Raw genomic sequence first — 14,899 nt, 5'->3', positions numbered from 1 at the left:
GTTTGTGTTAATAATCCTCAAACATTTCTCCTCAAGAGAAGGAGATGGATTGATGGATGGCTTGGTCTTTAATTCTTCTGATCCTATCAGACTTAAGGTTTTTTGCAAGATGACTTATTTCTGGATATGGAGCTCAATAGGAGATTATGTGTGGACTTGTTCTACATCTGGATTATAGTAAGCATCTATTGGAATAACAGAAAGGATTGTAGAAATATTGGGTAAATCGTTTCCTTATCCTAAAGAACCTTTCTTTGGTTCTTTGGTTTCTTAGTTGGCTGATGTTGAGATGAGAAATGGAGGAACTAGACATAACTTTAGTTGGAAAGAAAAACCTGGTCAGGTACAAATGGCAGAAGGAAAAGAAGCCAAGAAGTTTCTCACTTAGGAAACAAGAATTTGAGAGACAGACCCTGGAGAAAGCGACTTCAGAGGGGAATAATTGCGCTGGTGCTCTTTAGAAAGGGCATGAACTGTGGTTATTTAATTTGCATTATACATACATATAAAAATGTAATATCTATATTTCCACATAATAAACATAAGTTTTTAAAGCAGGGAATTTTGGAAAATTGAATGGGAAAGTGCAAATTGAGGAAAGTTGTTTTGATTAGTAAGTAAAAGAGAGAGATGATTAGTTTGCCAGAAATTCCTGTAAATTACATTTGCAATACAATGAAAATGACATTTACCTTAGCGTTTAATATGAAAAAGTATTGAAAAATATTTTCCACACAAAAAAGTACAACTAATAAAACAAGCAATAACTCAGCCCAGGGATGCATATAAAAAGTAATAACGTTCTCCTGCTTACATGAATGCAGTGTCCCTACTGTTCATTTTAATTGTTTTTTAAAATGTAGACTGAAATAATATGAGGGTAATGAAAATATGTTACTTTCTAGTGTTGCTTTACCTCAAATATTTTAGATTTCTTAAACACCAGAGTATTGCCTTTCCTTTCAATAATATGGGAAGAAATGGCTACTATAGATTTTCCGTAGAGATTTTTTTTTTATTCCAATACTATCTATCTGTTAAAAGATTCCCCTCCCAGAGGAATTCATTATTTAAAAATAATTTCCATATATTGTTGGTAGGTCATGTTTTGATTTGGAAAACCAAATTTGTAGAAAATATGCTTAAGGTTAATTTTCATAGAGTATTATAGAATCTGGGAATTCAGGAAAACTAATAATATCAGATATATCCTTTATATTTAAGATTATGACAAAGTAGTCATACTCTGGTTTTAAAATGTATTACTCCCTTTGAGGGTTAAAAAGACTTTGAGGTATAATCGACATATAATAAACTGCAAATATACAAAAGTGTACATTTTGGTATATTTTGAAATGCATATATTCTCATTAAACTATCACCCCCCTGAAATCCTTTGTGCCCTTTCATAATCTCTCTCTCCTGCTTTCCCACACCCCTGCTCTCCACTCCTAGGCAACCACATCTGCTTTCTTTCATTATAGACTACAGTTGTCCCTTGGAATTCGTGGGAGTTGGTTCTAGGACCACTCAAGTATACCAAAGTTGCACATACTCAAGTTGGAACCCACATGTATGAAAATGTCACTCTGTATATGTAGTTTTTGCATCACATGAATGCTGTATTTTTGATTGACATTTGGGTGAAAAAAATGTGTATAAGTGGACCTGGGCAGTTCACCCCTGTGTTGTTCAAGGGTCAACTGTAGTTTGCATTTTCTAGAGTTTGATGTAAATGGGATCATACGTTATGCTTTCTTTTTTTGGTCTGTCTTCTTTAACTCAGCGTAATTATTGTGAGCTTCATTTATGTTGTTGCATATGTCAGTAGTTCATTCCTTTTTATTGATGGGTAATATACTATTGGTGGGTACATCACAATTTGTTTTTCCATTCTCCTGTTGGTGAATATTGAGATTGTTTCCAGGTTTTGGCTCTTATAAATTATGTACAATTCCGAACATTCATGTACAAATCTTTGTATTGACATATGCTTTCCTTTCTCTTGGATAAATATACCTAGGAGAGCAGTGGCTAAATCATATGGTAACTGTATGTTTAAATACTAAGAAACTGCTAAACTGTTTTCCAAAGTGATTGTACCATTTTACATGATCACCAACAGTGTATAAGAGTTGCAGTTTCTCCACATCCTTGTAAAAACTTGGAATGGTCAGTATTCTAAGTTTTAGCTCTTCTAGTGGATGTGTGGTGGTAGCTCATTGTGGTTTTAATTTATATTCCCCTAATAGCTAATGACTACTGATGCCGAACATCTCTCCATGTGCTTATTTGCCATCTGGATATCTTTTTGTAAAGTGCTTACAACGTGTAGTGCTGTTACCTCTCTAGTAGTAATTTAGATCTCTTTTTTATCAGTCAGGCTATAGGTTTATCAATTTTATTGCCTTAAGTATCAGCTTTTGGTTTCATTGAATTTATTGTTTTTCTGTTTTCTATTTATTTTACTCTGATTTTTATTGTTTTTTGCATTTTTTTTACTTTGTTTTAATTTGCTCTTTTTCTGCTTTCTTTTTTTTTTTCCTTTTTTTTTTATTATACTTTAGGTTTTAGGGTACATGTGCACAATGTGCAGGTTTCTTACATATGTATCCATGTGCCATGTTGTCTTGCTGCACGCATTAACTCGTCATTTAGCATTAGGTATATCTCCTAATGCTGTCCCTCCCCCCTCCCCCAACCCCACAACAGTCCCTGGAGTGTGATGTTCCCCTTCCTGTGTCCATGAGTTCTCATAGTTCAATTCCCACCTATGAGTGAGAACATGCGGTGTTTGGTTTTTTGTCCTTACGATAGCTTACTGAGAATGTTTTACAGTTTCATCCATGTCCCTACAAAGGACATGAACTCATCATTTTTTATGGCTGCATAGTATTCCATGGTGTATATGTGCCACATTTTCTTAATCCAGTCTATCGTTGTTGGACATTTGGGTTGGTTCCAAGTCTTTGCTATTGTGAATAGTGCCGCAATAAACATACGTGTGCATGTGTCTTTATAGCAGCATGATTTATAGTCCTTTGGGTATATACCCAGTAATGGGATGGCTGGGTCAAATGGTATTTCTAGTTCTAGATCCCTGAGGAATCGCCACACTGACTTCCACAATTGTTGAACTAGTTTACAGTCCCACCAACAGTGTAAAAGTGTTCCTATTTCTCCACATCCTCTCCAGCACCTGTTGTTTCCTGACTTTTTAATGATGGCCATTCTGACTGGTGTGAGATGGTATCTCACTGTAGTTTTGATTTGCATTTCTCTGATGGCCAGTGATGATGAGCATTTTTTCATGTGTCTTTTGGCTGCATAAATGTCTTCTTTTGGGAAGTGTCTGTTCATGTCCTTCGCCCACTTTTTGATGGGGTTGTTTGTTTTTTTCTTGTAAAATTTGTTTGAGTTCATTGTAGATTCTGGATATTAGCCCTTTGTCAGATGAGTAGGTTGCAAAAATTTTCTCCCATTCTGTAGGTTGCCTGTTCACTCTGATGGTAGTTTCTTTTGCTGTGCAGAAGCTCTTTAGTTTAATGAGATCCCATTTGTCAATTTTGGCTTTTGTTGCCATTGCTTTTGGTGTTTTAGACATGAAGTCCTTGCCCACGCCTATGTCCTGAATGGTATTGCCTAGGTTTTCTTGTAGGATTTTAATGGTTTTAGGTCTAACATGTAAGTCTTTAATCCATCTTGAATTAATTTTTGTATAAGGTGTAAGGAAGGGATCCAGTTTCAGCTTTCTACATATGGCTAGCCAGTTTTCCCAGCACCATTTATTAAATAGGGAATCCTTTCCCCATTTCTTGTTTTTGTCAGTTTTGTCAAAGATCAGATAGTTGTAGATATGTGGCATCATTTCTGAGGGCTCTGTTCTGTTCCATTGATCTATGTCTCTGCTGTGGTACCAGTACCATGCTGTTTTGGTTACTGTAGCCTTGTAGTATAGTTTGAAGTCAGGTAGCGTGATGCCTCCAGCTTTGTTCTTTTGGCTTAGGATTGACTTGGTGATGCGGGCTCTTTTTTGGTTCCATATGAACTTTAAAGTAGATTTTTCCAATTCTGTGAAGAAAGTCATTGGTAGCTTGATGGGGATGGCATTGAATCTATAAATTACCTTCGCAGTACGGTCATTTTCACGATATTGATTCTTCCAACCCATGAGCATGTAATGTTCTTCCATTTGTTTGTATCCTCTTTTATTTCATTGAGCAGTGGTTTGTACTTCTCCTTGAAGAGGTCCTTCACATGCCTTGTAAGTTGGATTCCTAGGTATTTTATTCTTTTTGAAGCAATTGTGAATGGGAGTTCACTCATGATTTGGCTCTCTGTTTGTCTGTGATTGGTGTACAAGAATGCTTGTGATTTTTGTACATTGATTTTGTATCCTGAGACTTTGCTGAAGTTGCTAATCAACTTAAGGAGATTTTGGGCTGTGACAGTGGGGTTTTCTAGATATACAATCATGTCATCTGCAAACAGGGACAATTTGACTTCCTCTTTTCCTAATTGAATACCCTTTATTTCCTTCTCCTGCCTGATTGCTCTGGCCAGAACTTCCAGCACTATGTTGAATAGGAGTGGTGAGAGAGGGCATCCTTGTCTTGTGCCAGTTTTCAAAGGGAATGCTTCCAGTTTTTGCCCATTCATTATGATATTGGCTGTGGGTTTGTCATAGATAGCTCTTATTATTTTGAGATATGTCCCATCAATACCTAATTTATTGAGAGTTTTTAGCATGAAGTGTTGTTGAATTTTGTCAAAGGCCTTCTCTGCATCTGTTGAGATAATCATGTGGTTTTTGTCTTTGGTTCTGTTTATATGCTGGATTACATTTATTGATTTGTGTATGTTGAACCAGCCTTGCATCCCAGGGATGAAGCCCACTTGGTCATGGTGTATAAGCTTTTTGATGTGCTGCTGGATTCAGTTTGCCAGTATTCTATTGAGGATTTTTGCATCAATGTTCATCAAGGATATTGGTCTGAAATTCTCTTTTTTGGTTATGTCTCTGCCAGGCTTTGGTATCAGGACAATGCTGGCTTCATAAAATGTGTTAGGGAGGATTCCCTCTTTTTCTACCAATTGGAATAGTTTCAGAAGGAATGGTACCAGTTCCTCCTTGTACCTCTGGTAGAATTCAGCTGTGAATCCATCAGGTCCTGGACACTTTTTGGTTGGTAAGATATTGATTATTGCCACAATTTCAGAGCCTGTTATTGGTCTATTCAGAGATTGAACTTCTTCCTGGTTTAGTCTTGGGAGGGTGTGTTTGTCAAGGAATTTATCCATTTCTTCTAGATTTTCTAGTTTATTTGCATAGAGGTGTTTGTAGTATTCTCTGATGGTAGATTGTATTTCTGTGGGATCGGTGGTGATAACCCCCTTTTCATTTTTTATTGCATCTATTTGATTCTTCTCTCTTTTCTTCTTTATTAGTCTTGCTAGCGGTCTATCAATTTTTTCGATCTTTTCAAAAAACCAGCTCCTGGATTCATTAATTTTTTGAAGGGTTTTTTGTGTCTCTATTTCCTTCAGTTCTGCTCTGATCTTAGTTATTTCTAGCCTTCTGCTAGCTTTTGAATGTGTTTGCTCTTGCTTTTCTAGTTCTTTTAATTGTGATGTTAGGGTGTCAATTTTGGATCTTTCCTGCTTTCTGTTGTGGGCATTTAGTGCTATAAATTTCCCTCTACACACTGCTTTGAATGTGTCCCAGAGATTCTGGTATGTTGTGTCTTTGTTCTCGTTGGTTTCAAAGAACATCTTTATTTCTGCCTTCATTTCATTATGTACCCAATAGTCATTCAGGAGCAGGTTGTTCAGTTTCCATGTAGTTGAGCGATTTTGAGTGAGTTTCTTAATCCTGAGTTCTAGTTTGATTGCACTGTGGTCTGAGAGACAGTTTGTTATAATTTCTGTTCTTTTACATTTGCTGAGGAGAGCTTTACTTCCAACCATGTGGTCAGTTTTGGAATAGGTGTGGTGTGGTGCTGAAAAAAATATATATTCTGTTGATTTGGGGTGGAGAGTTCTGTAGATGTCTATTAGGTCCACTTTGTGCAGGCTGAGTTCAATTCCTGGATATCCTTGTTAACTTTCTGTCTCGTTGATCTGTCTGATGTTGACAGTGGGGTGTTAAAATCTCCCATTATTATTGTGTGGGAGTTTAAGTCACTTTGTAGGTCACTCAGGACTTGCTTTATGAATCTGGGTGCTCCTGTGTTGGGTGCATATATATTTAGTTTAGTTAGCTCTTCTTGTTGAATTGATCCCTTTACCATTATGTAATGGCCTTCTTTGTCTCTTTTGATCTTTGTTGGTTTAAAGTCTATTTTATCAGAGACTAGGATTGCAACCCCTGCCTTTTTTTGTTTTCCATTTGCTTGATAGATCTTCCTCCATCCCTTTATTTTGAGTCTATGTGTGTCTCTGCACGTGAGATGGGTTTCCTGAATACAGCACACTGATGGGTCTTGACTCCTTATCCAGTTTGCCAGTCTGTGTCTTTTAATTGGAGCATTTAGCCCATTTACGTTTAAAGTTAATATTGTTATGTGTGAATCTGATCCTGTCATTATGATGTTAGTTGGTTATTTTGCTCATTAGTTGCTGCAGTTTCTTCCTAGCCTGGATGGTCTTTACAATTTGGCATGTTTTTGCAGGGGCTGGTACCAGTTGTTCCTTTCCATGTTGAGTGCTTCCTTCAGGAGCTCTTTTAGGGCAGGCCTGGTGGTGACAAAATCACTCAGCATTTGCTTGTCTGTAAAGTATTTTATTTCTCCTTCACTTATGAAGCTTAGTTTGGCTGGATATGAAATTCTGGGTTGAAAATTCTTTTCTTTAACAATGTTGAATATCGGCCCCCACTCTCTTCTGGCTTGTAGAGTTTCTGCCGAGAGATCAGCTGTTAGTCTGATGGGCTTCCTTTTGTGGGTAACCCGACCTTTCTCTCTGGCTGCCCTTAACATTTTTTCCTTTATTTCAACTTTGGTAAATCTGACAATTATGTGTGTTGGAGTTGCTCTTCTCGAGGAGTATCTTTGTGGCGTTCTCTGTATTTCCTGAATCTGAATGTTGGCCTGCCTTGCTAGATTGGGGTAGTTCTCCTGGATAATATCTTGCAGAGTGTTTTCCAGCTTGGTTCCATTCTCCCCATCATTTTCAGGTACACCAATCAGACGTAGGTTTGGTCTTTTCACATAGTCCCAAATTTCTTGGAGGCTTTGTTCGTTTCTTTTTATTCTTTTTCTCTAAACTTCCCTTCTCGCTTCATTTCATTCATTTCATCTTCCATCACTGATACCCTTTCTTCCAGTTGATCACATCTGCTACCGAGGCTTCTACAATCTTCGTGTAGTTCTCGATACTTGGCTTTCAGCTCCATCAGGTCCTTTAAGCCCTTCTCTCCATTGGCTATTCTAGTTATGCATTCATCTAATTTTTTTTCAAAGTTTTTAACTTCTTTGCTATTGATTTGAATTTCCTCCCATAGCTCGGAGTAGTTTGATCGTCTGAAGCCTTCTTCTCTCAACTTGTCAAAGTCATTCTCCGTCCAGCTTTGTTGCGTTGCTGGTGAGGAACTGCGTTCCTTTGGAGGAGGAGAGGTGCTCTGCTTTTTAGAGTTTCCAGTTTTTCTGCTCTGTTTTTTCCCCATCTTTCTGGTTTTATCTACTTTTGCTCTTTGATGATGGTGATGTAAAGATGGGTTTTTGGTGTGGATGTCCTTTCTGTTTGTTAGTTTTCCTTCTACCAGACAGGACCGTCAGCTGCAGGTCTGTTGGAGTTTACTAGAGGTCCACTCCAGACCCTCTTTGGCTGGGTGTCAGCAGCAGTGGCTGCAGAACAGCAGATTTTCGTGAGACCACAAATTCAGCTGTCCGGTAGTTCCTCTGGAAGTTTTGTCTCAGAGGAGTACCTGGCCGAGTGAGGTGTCAGTCTGTCCCTACTGGGGGGTGCCTCCCAGTTAGGCTGCTCGGGGGTGAGGGACCCACTTTAGGAGGCAGTCTGTCCGTTCTCAGATCTCCAGCTGCGTGCTGGAAGAACCACTACTCTCTTCAAAGCTGTCAGACAGGGACATTTAAGTCTGCAGAGGTTCCTGCTGAATTTTTGTCTGTGCCCTGTCCCCAGAGGTGGAGCCTACACAGGCAGGCAGGCCTCCTTGAGCTGTGGTGGGCTCCACCCAGTTTGAGCTTCCTGGCTGCTTTGTTTACCTAAGCAAGCCTGGGCAATGGCGGGCGCCCCTCCCCCAGCCTCGCTGCTGCCTTGCAGTTTGATCTCAGACTGCTGTGCTAGCAATCAGCAAGACTCCGTGGGCATAGGACCCTCCGAGCCAGGTGCGGGACACAATCTCCTGGTGTGCCGTTTTCCAGGCTCGTTGGAAAAGCGCAGTATTAGGGTGGGACTGACCTGATTTTCCAGGTGCTGTCTGTTACCCCTTTCTTTGACTAGGAAAGGGAACTCCCTGACCTCTTGCGCTTCCCGAGTGAGGCAGTGCCTCGCCCTGCTTAGGCTTGCGCACAGTGCACTTCACCGACTGTCCTGCACCCACTGTTTGGCACTCCCTAGTGAGATGAACCGGGTACCTCAAATGGAAATGCAGAAATCACCCGTCTTCTGTGTCGCTCAGGCTGGGAGCTGTAGACCGGAGCTGTTCCTATTCGGCCATCTTGGCTCCACCCTCTTTCTGCTTTCTTAAAGTGTAAGATGGGTGATTGATTTGAGATCTTTTCTAATATAAATATTTAGTGCTATGAATTTTCCCCTGAGTTAGCAGCATTCCACCAGTTCGGACATGTGTTATGTAATTTTCCTTTGGTCTTATTTTTGACCCATGGGTTATTTACAGTTGTGCTATTTAGTTTCCAAATATTATAGTTGAGGATTTTCCAGAGACTTTTGTTAGTGGTTTCTAATTAATTTCATTGTGATAAAAGAACATAGTTTATATAACTTGAATTCCTTTAAATTTATTGAGACTGTTTTTATAGCTTAGAATGTGGTGTATCTCAGGAAATATTTTGTATGCACTTGGAAAGAATGTGTCTTCTATTCTTGTTGGGTGATGTGTTCTATGAATGTCCATTTGGGCATGTTAGTTGATGGTATTATTCAGGTCTTCCGTATGCTTGCTGATTGTGTTTACAGTAGTCCCCCTTTATCCATGGTTTTGCTTTCTGAGGTTTCAGTTACCTATGGTCAACTATGCTCTGAAAATGTTACAGTATTTTGCAAGAGACACCACCGTCACATAACTTTTATTACAGTATATTGTTGTAATTGTACTATTTTGTTATTAGTTGTTGTTGTTAGTGTCTTACTATACCTTATTTATAAGTCAAACTTTAACATAGGTATGTATATATAGGAAAAAAAATACTACAGATAGGGTTTGGTACTATCCAAGATTTCAGGCTTCCATTGAGGGTCTTGGAACATAACTCCTCCAGATAAGGGGGGACTATAATATTTATCCTATCAAATAATGAGAGAGAGGTATTGAAATTTATAGCTGTAATTGTGGATTTGTTTATTTCTCTTCTGTCAGTTTTTGCTCATGTATTCAAACGCTCTTGCTGGATTGACTCCTTTTTCATGTGAGATGACCTTCTTTGTCCCTGGTAATTTTTTTTGCTCTGTAATCTTGTTTGTTTGATATTAATGTAGGCACTTCACCTATCTTTTGACTAGCATTAACATGGTATATCTGTTTCCATCCTTTTATGTTTAACATACTTATGTTTATGTATTTATGGAACATTTCTTGTAGTTGAGTTTTGCTTTTATATCCATCTGATAATTTTTGCCTTTTAATTTAGGTATTTGGACCATTTATATATAATGTTATTGATATAATTAGGTTCAGATATGTAACTTTGCTATTCGTTTTCTATTTTTCCCATCTGTTCTTTGTTCACTTCGTCCTCTTTTTCTCACTTGTTTTGGATTATTTTTATGATTCCATTTCATTTCCTTGGTTGCTATAATTTTTGTTTAAAAATAGTAGTTGCTTTGTCTTTGATGGCGTACTATATATTTAACTTATTGTAGTCTATCTTCAAGTGATATGCTATTCCTGAGTGGTGTAAGAACTTTGTGATTGTTTATTTACATTTCTCCCTTTCTTTCCTTTCTGTTAGTGTTGTCATACATTTTACTTGTTATAAACCTCAAATATATTTTAAAAATAGTTATCTTCAGTTACATGTATGGTGGGATACTTAAGGTTGTCCCATAGCCCTCTGATGCTCTTTTCATTTTTACAGATTCTTTTCTCTGTTTCAGTTTTCACATAGAAAATTGCTTCAAGTTTACCAAACTCTACTTCTGCAGCTCAATTTTCCATTAATCTTATCCAGTATATTTTTTATCTCACACATTGTAGTTTTCATCTGTAAAAGTTTATTTTGGATCTTTTTTATATCTTTGTTGTGTCTGACTTTTTGAACATATGGAACACAGTTATAATAATCACTTTTAGTATCCTTGTCTGCTATTTTTTACATCTGTATACAGTTCTGGGTTGATTTTGACTGATGGCATTTTGTTCTAATTATGGGTTGTGTTTTTCTACTTATTTGCCTGTCTGATCATTGTTGATTAGGTAATAAGTTTTACAGACTACCTTGTTGAGTGCTAGACATTTTTGAATTTCTATAAATATTCCTGAGCTTTGTTCTGGAATATTTATATTGTTCTGGTTAATTGGAAAACATTTGATCCTTTTAACTTTTGTTTTAACATTTTTTAGGTGGGCCCAGAGCAGCATTTAGTCTAGGGCATGCTGTTTCCCACTAATGAAGCAAGACTCTTAATATTGTGTCTAGTGCTTTTTGAATTACGTGATTTCCTAGTCTAGCTAGTGGGACTGGATAAGTAGTTCCCAGGAATGCCAAGTACTCTACCTCTAATCCTTTGGGCTAGTTCTTTCCCTGACTGCAGGTGTTTTCTTTCTGAGTACTCAGGGGGAACCCTCTGCAGTTCTCTGGGATTTTCTTATGGTGCAGCCTTCTCTTCTTTGGTACTCTGTTCTGTGAACTCTAGCTGCCTTGGACTCCTGGCTATGTCTCCTTTATGCAGAAATCCTTCAGGCTCTGACTGAGGTCGCTGTCCTGCACTGTAGCCTTGAATTATTTCTTAAGGCAGTAAGCTAGGGAAATCTGACCTTGGCTGGAGGTTTCTTTTTTTGTGTGAGGCTTCCATATTTTAGGTTTGGCACATGATATGAGTTTTAAACTAGTTTATATTATTTGATTGTGTGTTATGTTCTGGACTGACTTTACAAAAAAGCACATGATCATTGGTTTTATTCTTTGAATGCAGTTAGATATATCTTTTTATATTTTCTTAGATTATTAACAACTTATGTCGGCTGAGAAGAGTTTCCAAAAATGTATAGAATTATGGCCTGGTTCTAGTTTTTTGTTTGTTACCTTTTTAAAATTACGAGTATGGGGATATTAAATAAGAAGAGTTGATAAATACTATTTATCTCATTGTGATTGGGATTTTGATCAGTTATTATAACTGCCATAGATGGTTGTGGCATTGTAACAGAGAACTTTATCAATTTATGGAAAAACATTGAGTTTAATTACATGTATTACAATCATGATCTCCTATTGGTACTGAATGCTTTGTTGAGGTCAGTTAAAATAACATTTGAGTCTTGATGTTATTGCTTGCATTGCACCTATATTTCATATGCTGTTAATCTGTCCTGTTCCAACAGCAGTCCAGAGCATGAGTCCGTTCACATCCTGAGTGTTGATGAGAAGAACAAGTTGGGAGCCAAGATTATCAAAGCAGAGATGATGGGGAATATGGTAAGACTCTTAGATGTTGTTTTGGAGAATAGTGATTAAATATTTAACTTCTTACGAGTAATTTTAGAAGTTCCTTAGCAGTGTGGATATAGCACACTGTGAGAATAGCTGTTGGCTATTGATTCCTTAAAGAAATTCTCAGGCCTGGCGCCATGCTGACACCTGTAATCCCAGCACTTTGGGAGGCCAAGGCAGGCGGATCACTTGAGGTCAGGAGTTCAAGACCAGCCTGGCCAAAATGGTGAAACCCCATCTCTAGTAAAAATACAAAAATTAGCTGGGTGTGGTGGCGCATGCCTGTAATCCCAGCTACTGGGGAGGCTGAGGCAGTTGAATCGCTTGAACCTAGGAGGCGGAGATTGCAGTGAGCCAAGATCACGCCAATGCAGCTCCAGCCTGGGCGACAAAGCGAGACTGTGTCTTCAAAAAAAAAAAAAAAAAAAAAATTCTTGAACCTTTCAGTGAACAGTATTGTCTGCCTACTTCTAAATAAATGATCTAATTTCTCTGTCAGATCTCTGAAATTTAAGATCCTAAGGAACTTCGTGCTTTTAAATTTATTTTTTACTTTGCTATTTACTTTATTCCTGCATTTCTAACTCATTGAGCATATTTAAGGGAGATAAAGATGTCACTTTTTCTACCTCATTTTTGTCATATATTTGTAAGAATGTTTTTTACTTTTCCAAATTACTTAAGAACCTGAAAAAGGAGGATTAAGTCATTTATGCAAGTTTTAAGTAAATGTGCTGTGCCTGATACTATGTTAGATCCTTTGTGTAGGCTAACTCATTTAATTCCTGTAGTAATGTTTGATTTAAGACTAATTTACCTCAGAATTGTAAGAAATAGGGATGATTTGGTAAGAGCTGCATTTATCCATTCATCCATTCACTTATTATATTGTCACATGCATATTAAAATAATATACATTGAGATGTATATATTAAAGTGCACGTGGCAGAATAGCACAGCCAGATATTCCACATATTGATAGAATAGATTCAGTCATGGTCATATGTATGCACTCATCTCAAACCCAAATATAAGGGATCTTTAAGTAGTCTATGTTTTGGTAAACTATTAGTACAATACTGTAGTAGAACAAATGGTAACCAAACAAGATATTTCTGTGTATGTCTAATAAAGGGCATGTCTTGCATATGCTGCTCTATCTCTTTGAATCTGATCCTTGGAAACACTGAACTTCCACTCATCCTAGAAATTGCTAAGGGAAATAAACCAACAACAGTAACGATAGCAAGAAAGTTTGAGCTTTGAAAGTACAGAGGAATTAGTTAAAATAGTGAAAGAGAGGTCATCTAGGTAAAAGGGTAAAATATGTGTCTTGTGTTCAAGAAGAACACTGTGGTGGCGCTTGCTATTCTTTGCATGTCACATAAATCTACTTATTTAATGTATTACTTCATGGTTTATTGCTTTATATGGCATTTGTTTTCTATAAATTTCTGTAAGTTTCCTAGAATAAAAATGAAATATATTCAGAATTTTCATCTAAATTATCAACAATAAAGAAGGTAACATTTTAAATCTTGTGATAGCTTTTTTGTTACCAGTAACTGAAGTTGAAAGTATTGAACTTTTATAATATTTAGTAATTATTAAAATGTCATTAAGGTTATGATTTCCTTCATCTATCTCCTCCAAAATATATGTCCTTGTAATTATTTATCTTTGAAGCATAAACACATGTCACAGGTATTCAAGAAGTTTGTAACTGAGATAAGTTCATTAAAAAGTAATATACTAGGCTGTGGGTTAGTAATTGAAATTAGATGATGGCTGCATGAGTGTTGATTATGCTATTTTTCCTTCTGTTGTGTAAATTTGAACATTTTGTCGTAAAGAATTAAACTACATATCGCACATATTTTACTTGTTTTTCTTTTTGAAGGAATTAGCTGAACAACTTAAAGCTCAACTTGAAAAGGCAAATAAATTCAAAGAAACTATAACACATATACCAAAAAAATCTGGGGTAGAGGTAAGTAATAAAAGTTTGGAGAATGTAATTACCTTATATAACACTACTACTGGGCAGTGGTAATATTTTATTTTATTTTATTTTTTATTTTATCTATTTTTTTGAGACAGTGTCTTGCTCTGTCGCCCAGGCTGGAGTGCAGTGGCATGATCTTGGCTCACTGCAACGTCTGCCTCCCGGGTTCAGGCAATTCTTGTGCCTCAGCCTCCTGAGTAGCTGGTACTACAGGTGTGCACCACCATGCCTGGCTAATTTTTGTATTTTTAGTAGAGATGGGTTTCACCATGTTGGCCAGGCTGGTCTCAAACTCCTGACTTCAAATGATCCACCCACCTCGGCCTCCAAAAGTGCTGGGATTACAGATGTGAGGTACTGTGCCCAGCTGGCAGTGGTAACATTTTAATGTGAGATGGTGTCTGTATATGTGTCTGTGTGTTTATGTGTATGCATGCTTGTTTTAAAAAATTGAGTTTTCTATGTATTCTCTCACATTCTGTCAGTGTTCCCTGGTGGAAAAAAGCCACGGGCTGAGACCAAGGAGTCCTGCTTTTATTCTGGACTGTGCTGCTTACTGATTGCTTCTGTATGAGTCAAACTGCTTCTTAACTGTCTCCTTCAGAAGGAGAGACTTTAGATATTCATTTCATATAAAACAAATTACTTGGTCTATGATTAATTCATCTATCTGTTAGTGAACAAAACAAATAAAAACACCTACCTGCATGGAACTTTCATTTGGGTAGGGAGGGAAACAATAAATTATAAAAATGGTAAGCAAATTAAAAAATAATACGGTATATCAGAAAGTTACCCTATGGCAGGGTAGTGGCAATTTTGAGTGACAGGTGGGTTGGTGGTTTGGAATGCACAGGCCAATTCTGTTGAAAAAGTGTAAGGCCTTTATGTAAGGACTTGTAGTTAGTGGAAGAGTGAATTTCTGTGTATTTGAGTGAAGAGCACGGTAGTCATAGGGAACAGAGATTTAAAGGCCCAAAGATGGAAATATGTCTGATGTGTAGGAAGAATAGCAATGAGACCGGTGTTGCTGGAGTGGAATAAATGA

General features: G+C 37.4%; 1 protein-coding gene across 4 annotated transcripts in view; it reads left to right on the top strand.

Moving 5' to 3' along the window:
• The window catches only part of CWF19L2 (CWF19 like cell cycle control factor 2), a 147,894-nt gene that overhangs the window by 36,624 nt on the left and 96,371 nt on the right, over positions 1-14,899 (top strand). For 3 of the 4 annotated variants that reach the window (XR_009215545.1, XR_009215546.1, XM_032167290.2), the window contains exons 9-10: positions 11,738-11,831; positions 13,747-13,836. Coding sequence is in view for 2 of the 4 variants with exons in the window: in XM_032167290.2 (XP_032023181.1) it covers positions 11,738-11,831; positions 13,747-13,836 (184 nt within the window). In the remaining 2 variants the exon portion in view is untranslated. The remainder of the gene's footprint in view (positions 1-11,737; positions 11,832-13,746; positions 13,837-14,899) is intronic. The other variant, XM_032167291.2, reaches the window with a different exon arrangement.

The sequence above is a fragment of the Hylobates moloch genome, unplaced genomic scaffold, assembly GCF_009828535.3.
Source record: "Hylobates moloch isolate HMO894 unplaced genomic scaffold, HMol_V3 SCAFFOLD_11, whole genome shotgun sequence".
In the NCBI taxonomy this organism is placed as follows: Eukaryota; Metazoa; Chordata; class Mammalia; order Primates; family Hylobatidae; genus Hylobates; species Hylobates moloch.
This window is presented reverse-complemented; position numbering and strand designations above follow the sequence as displayed.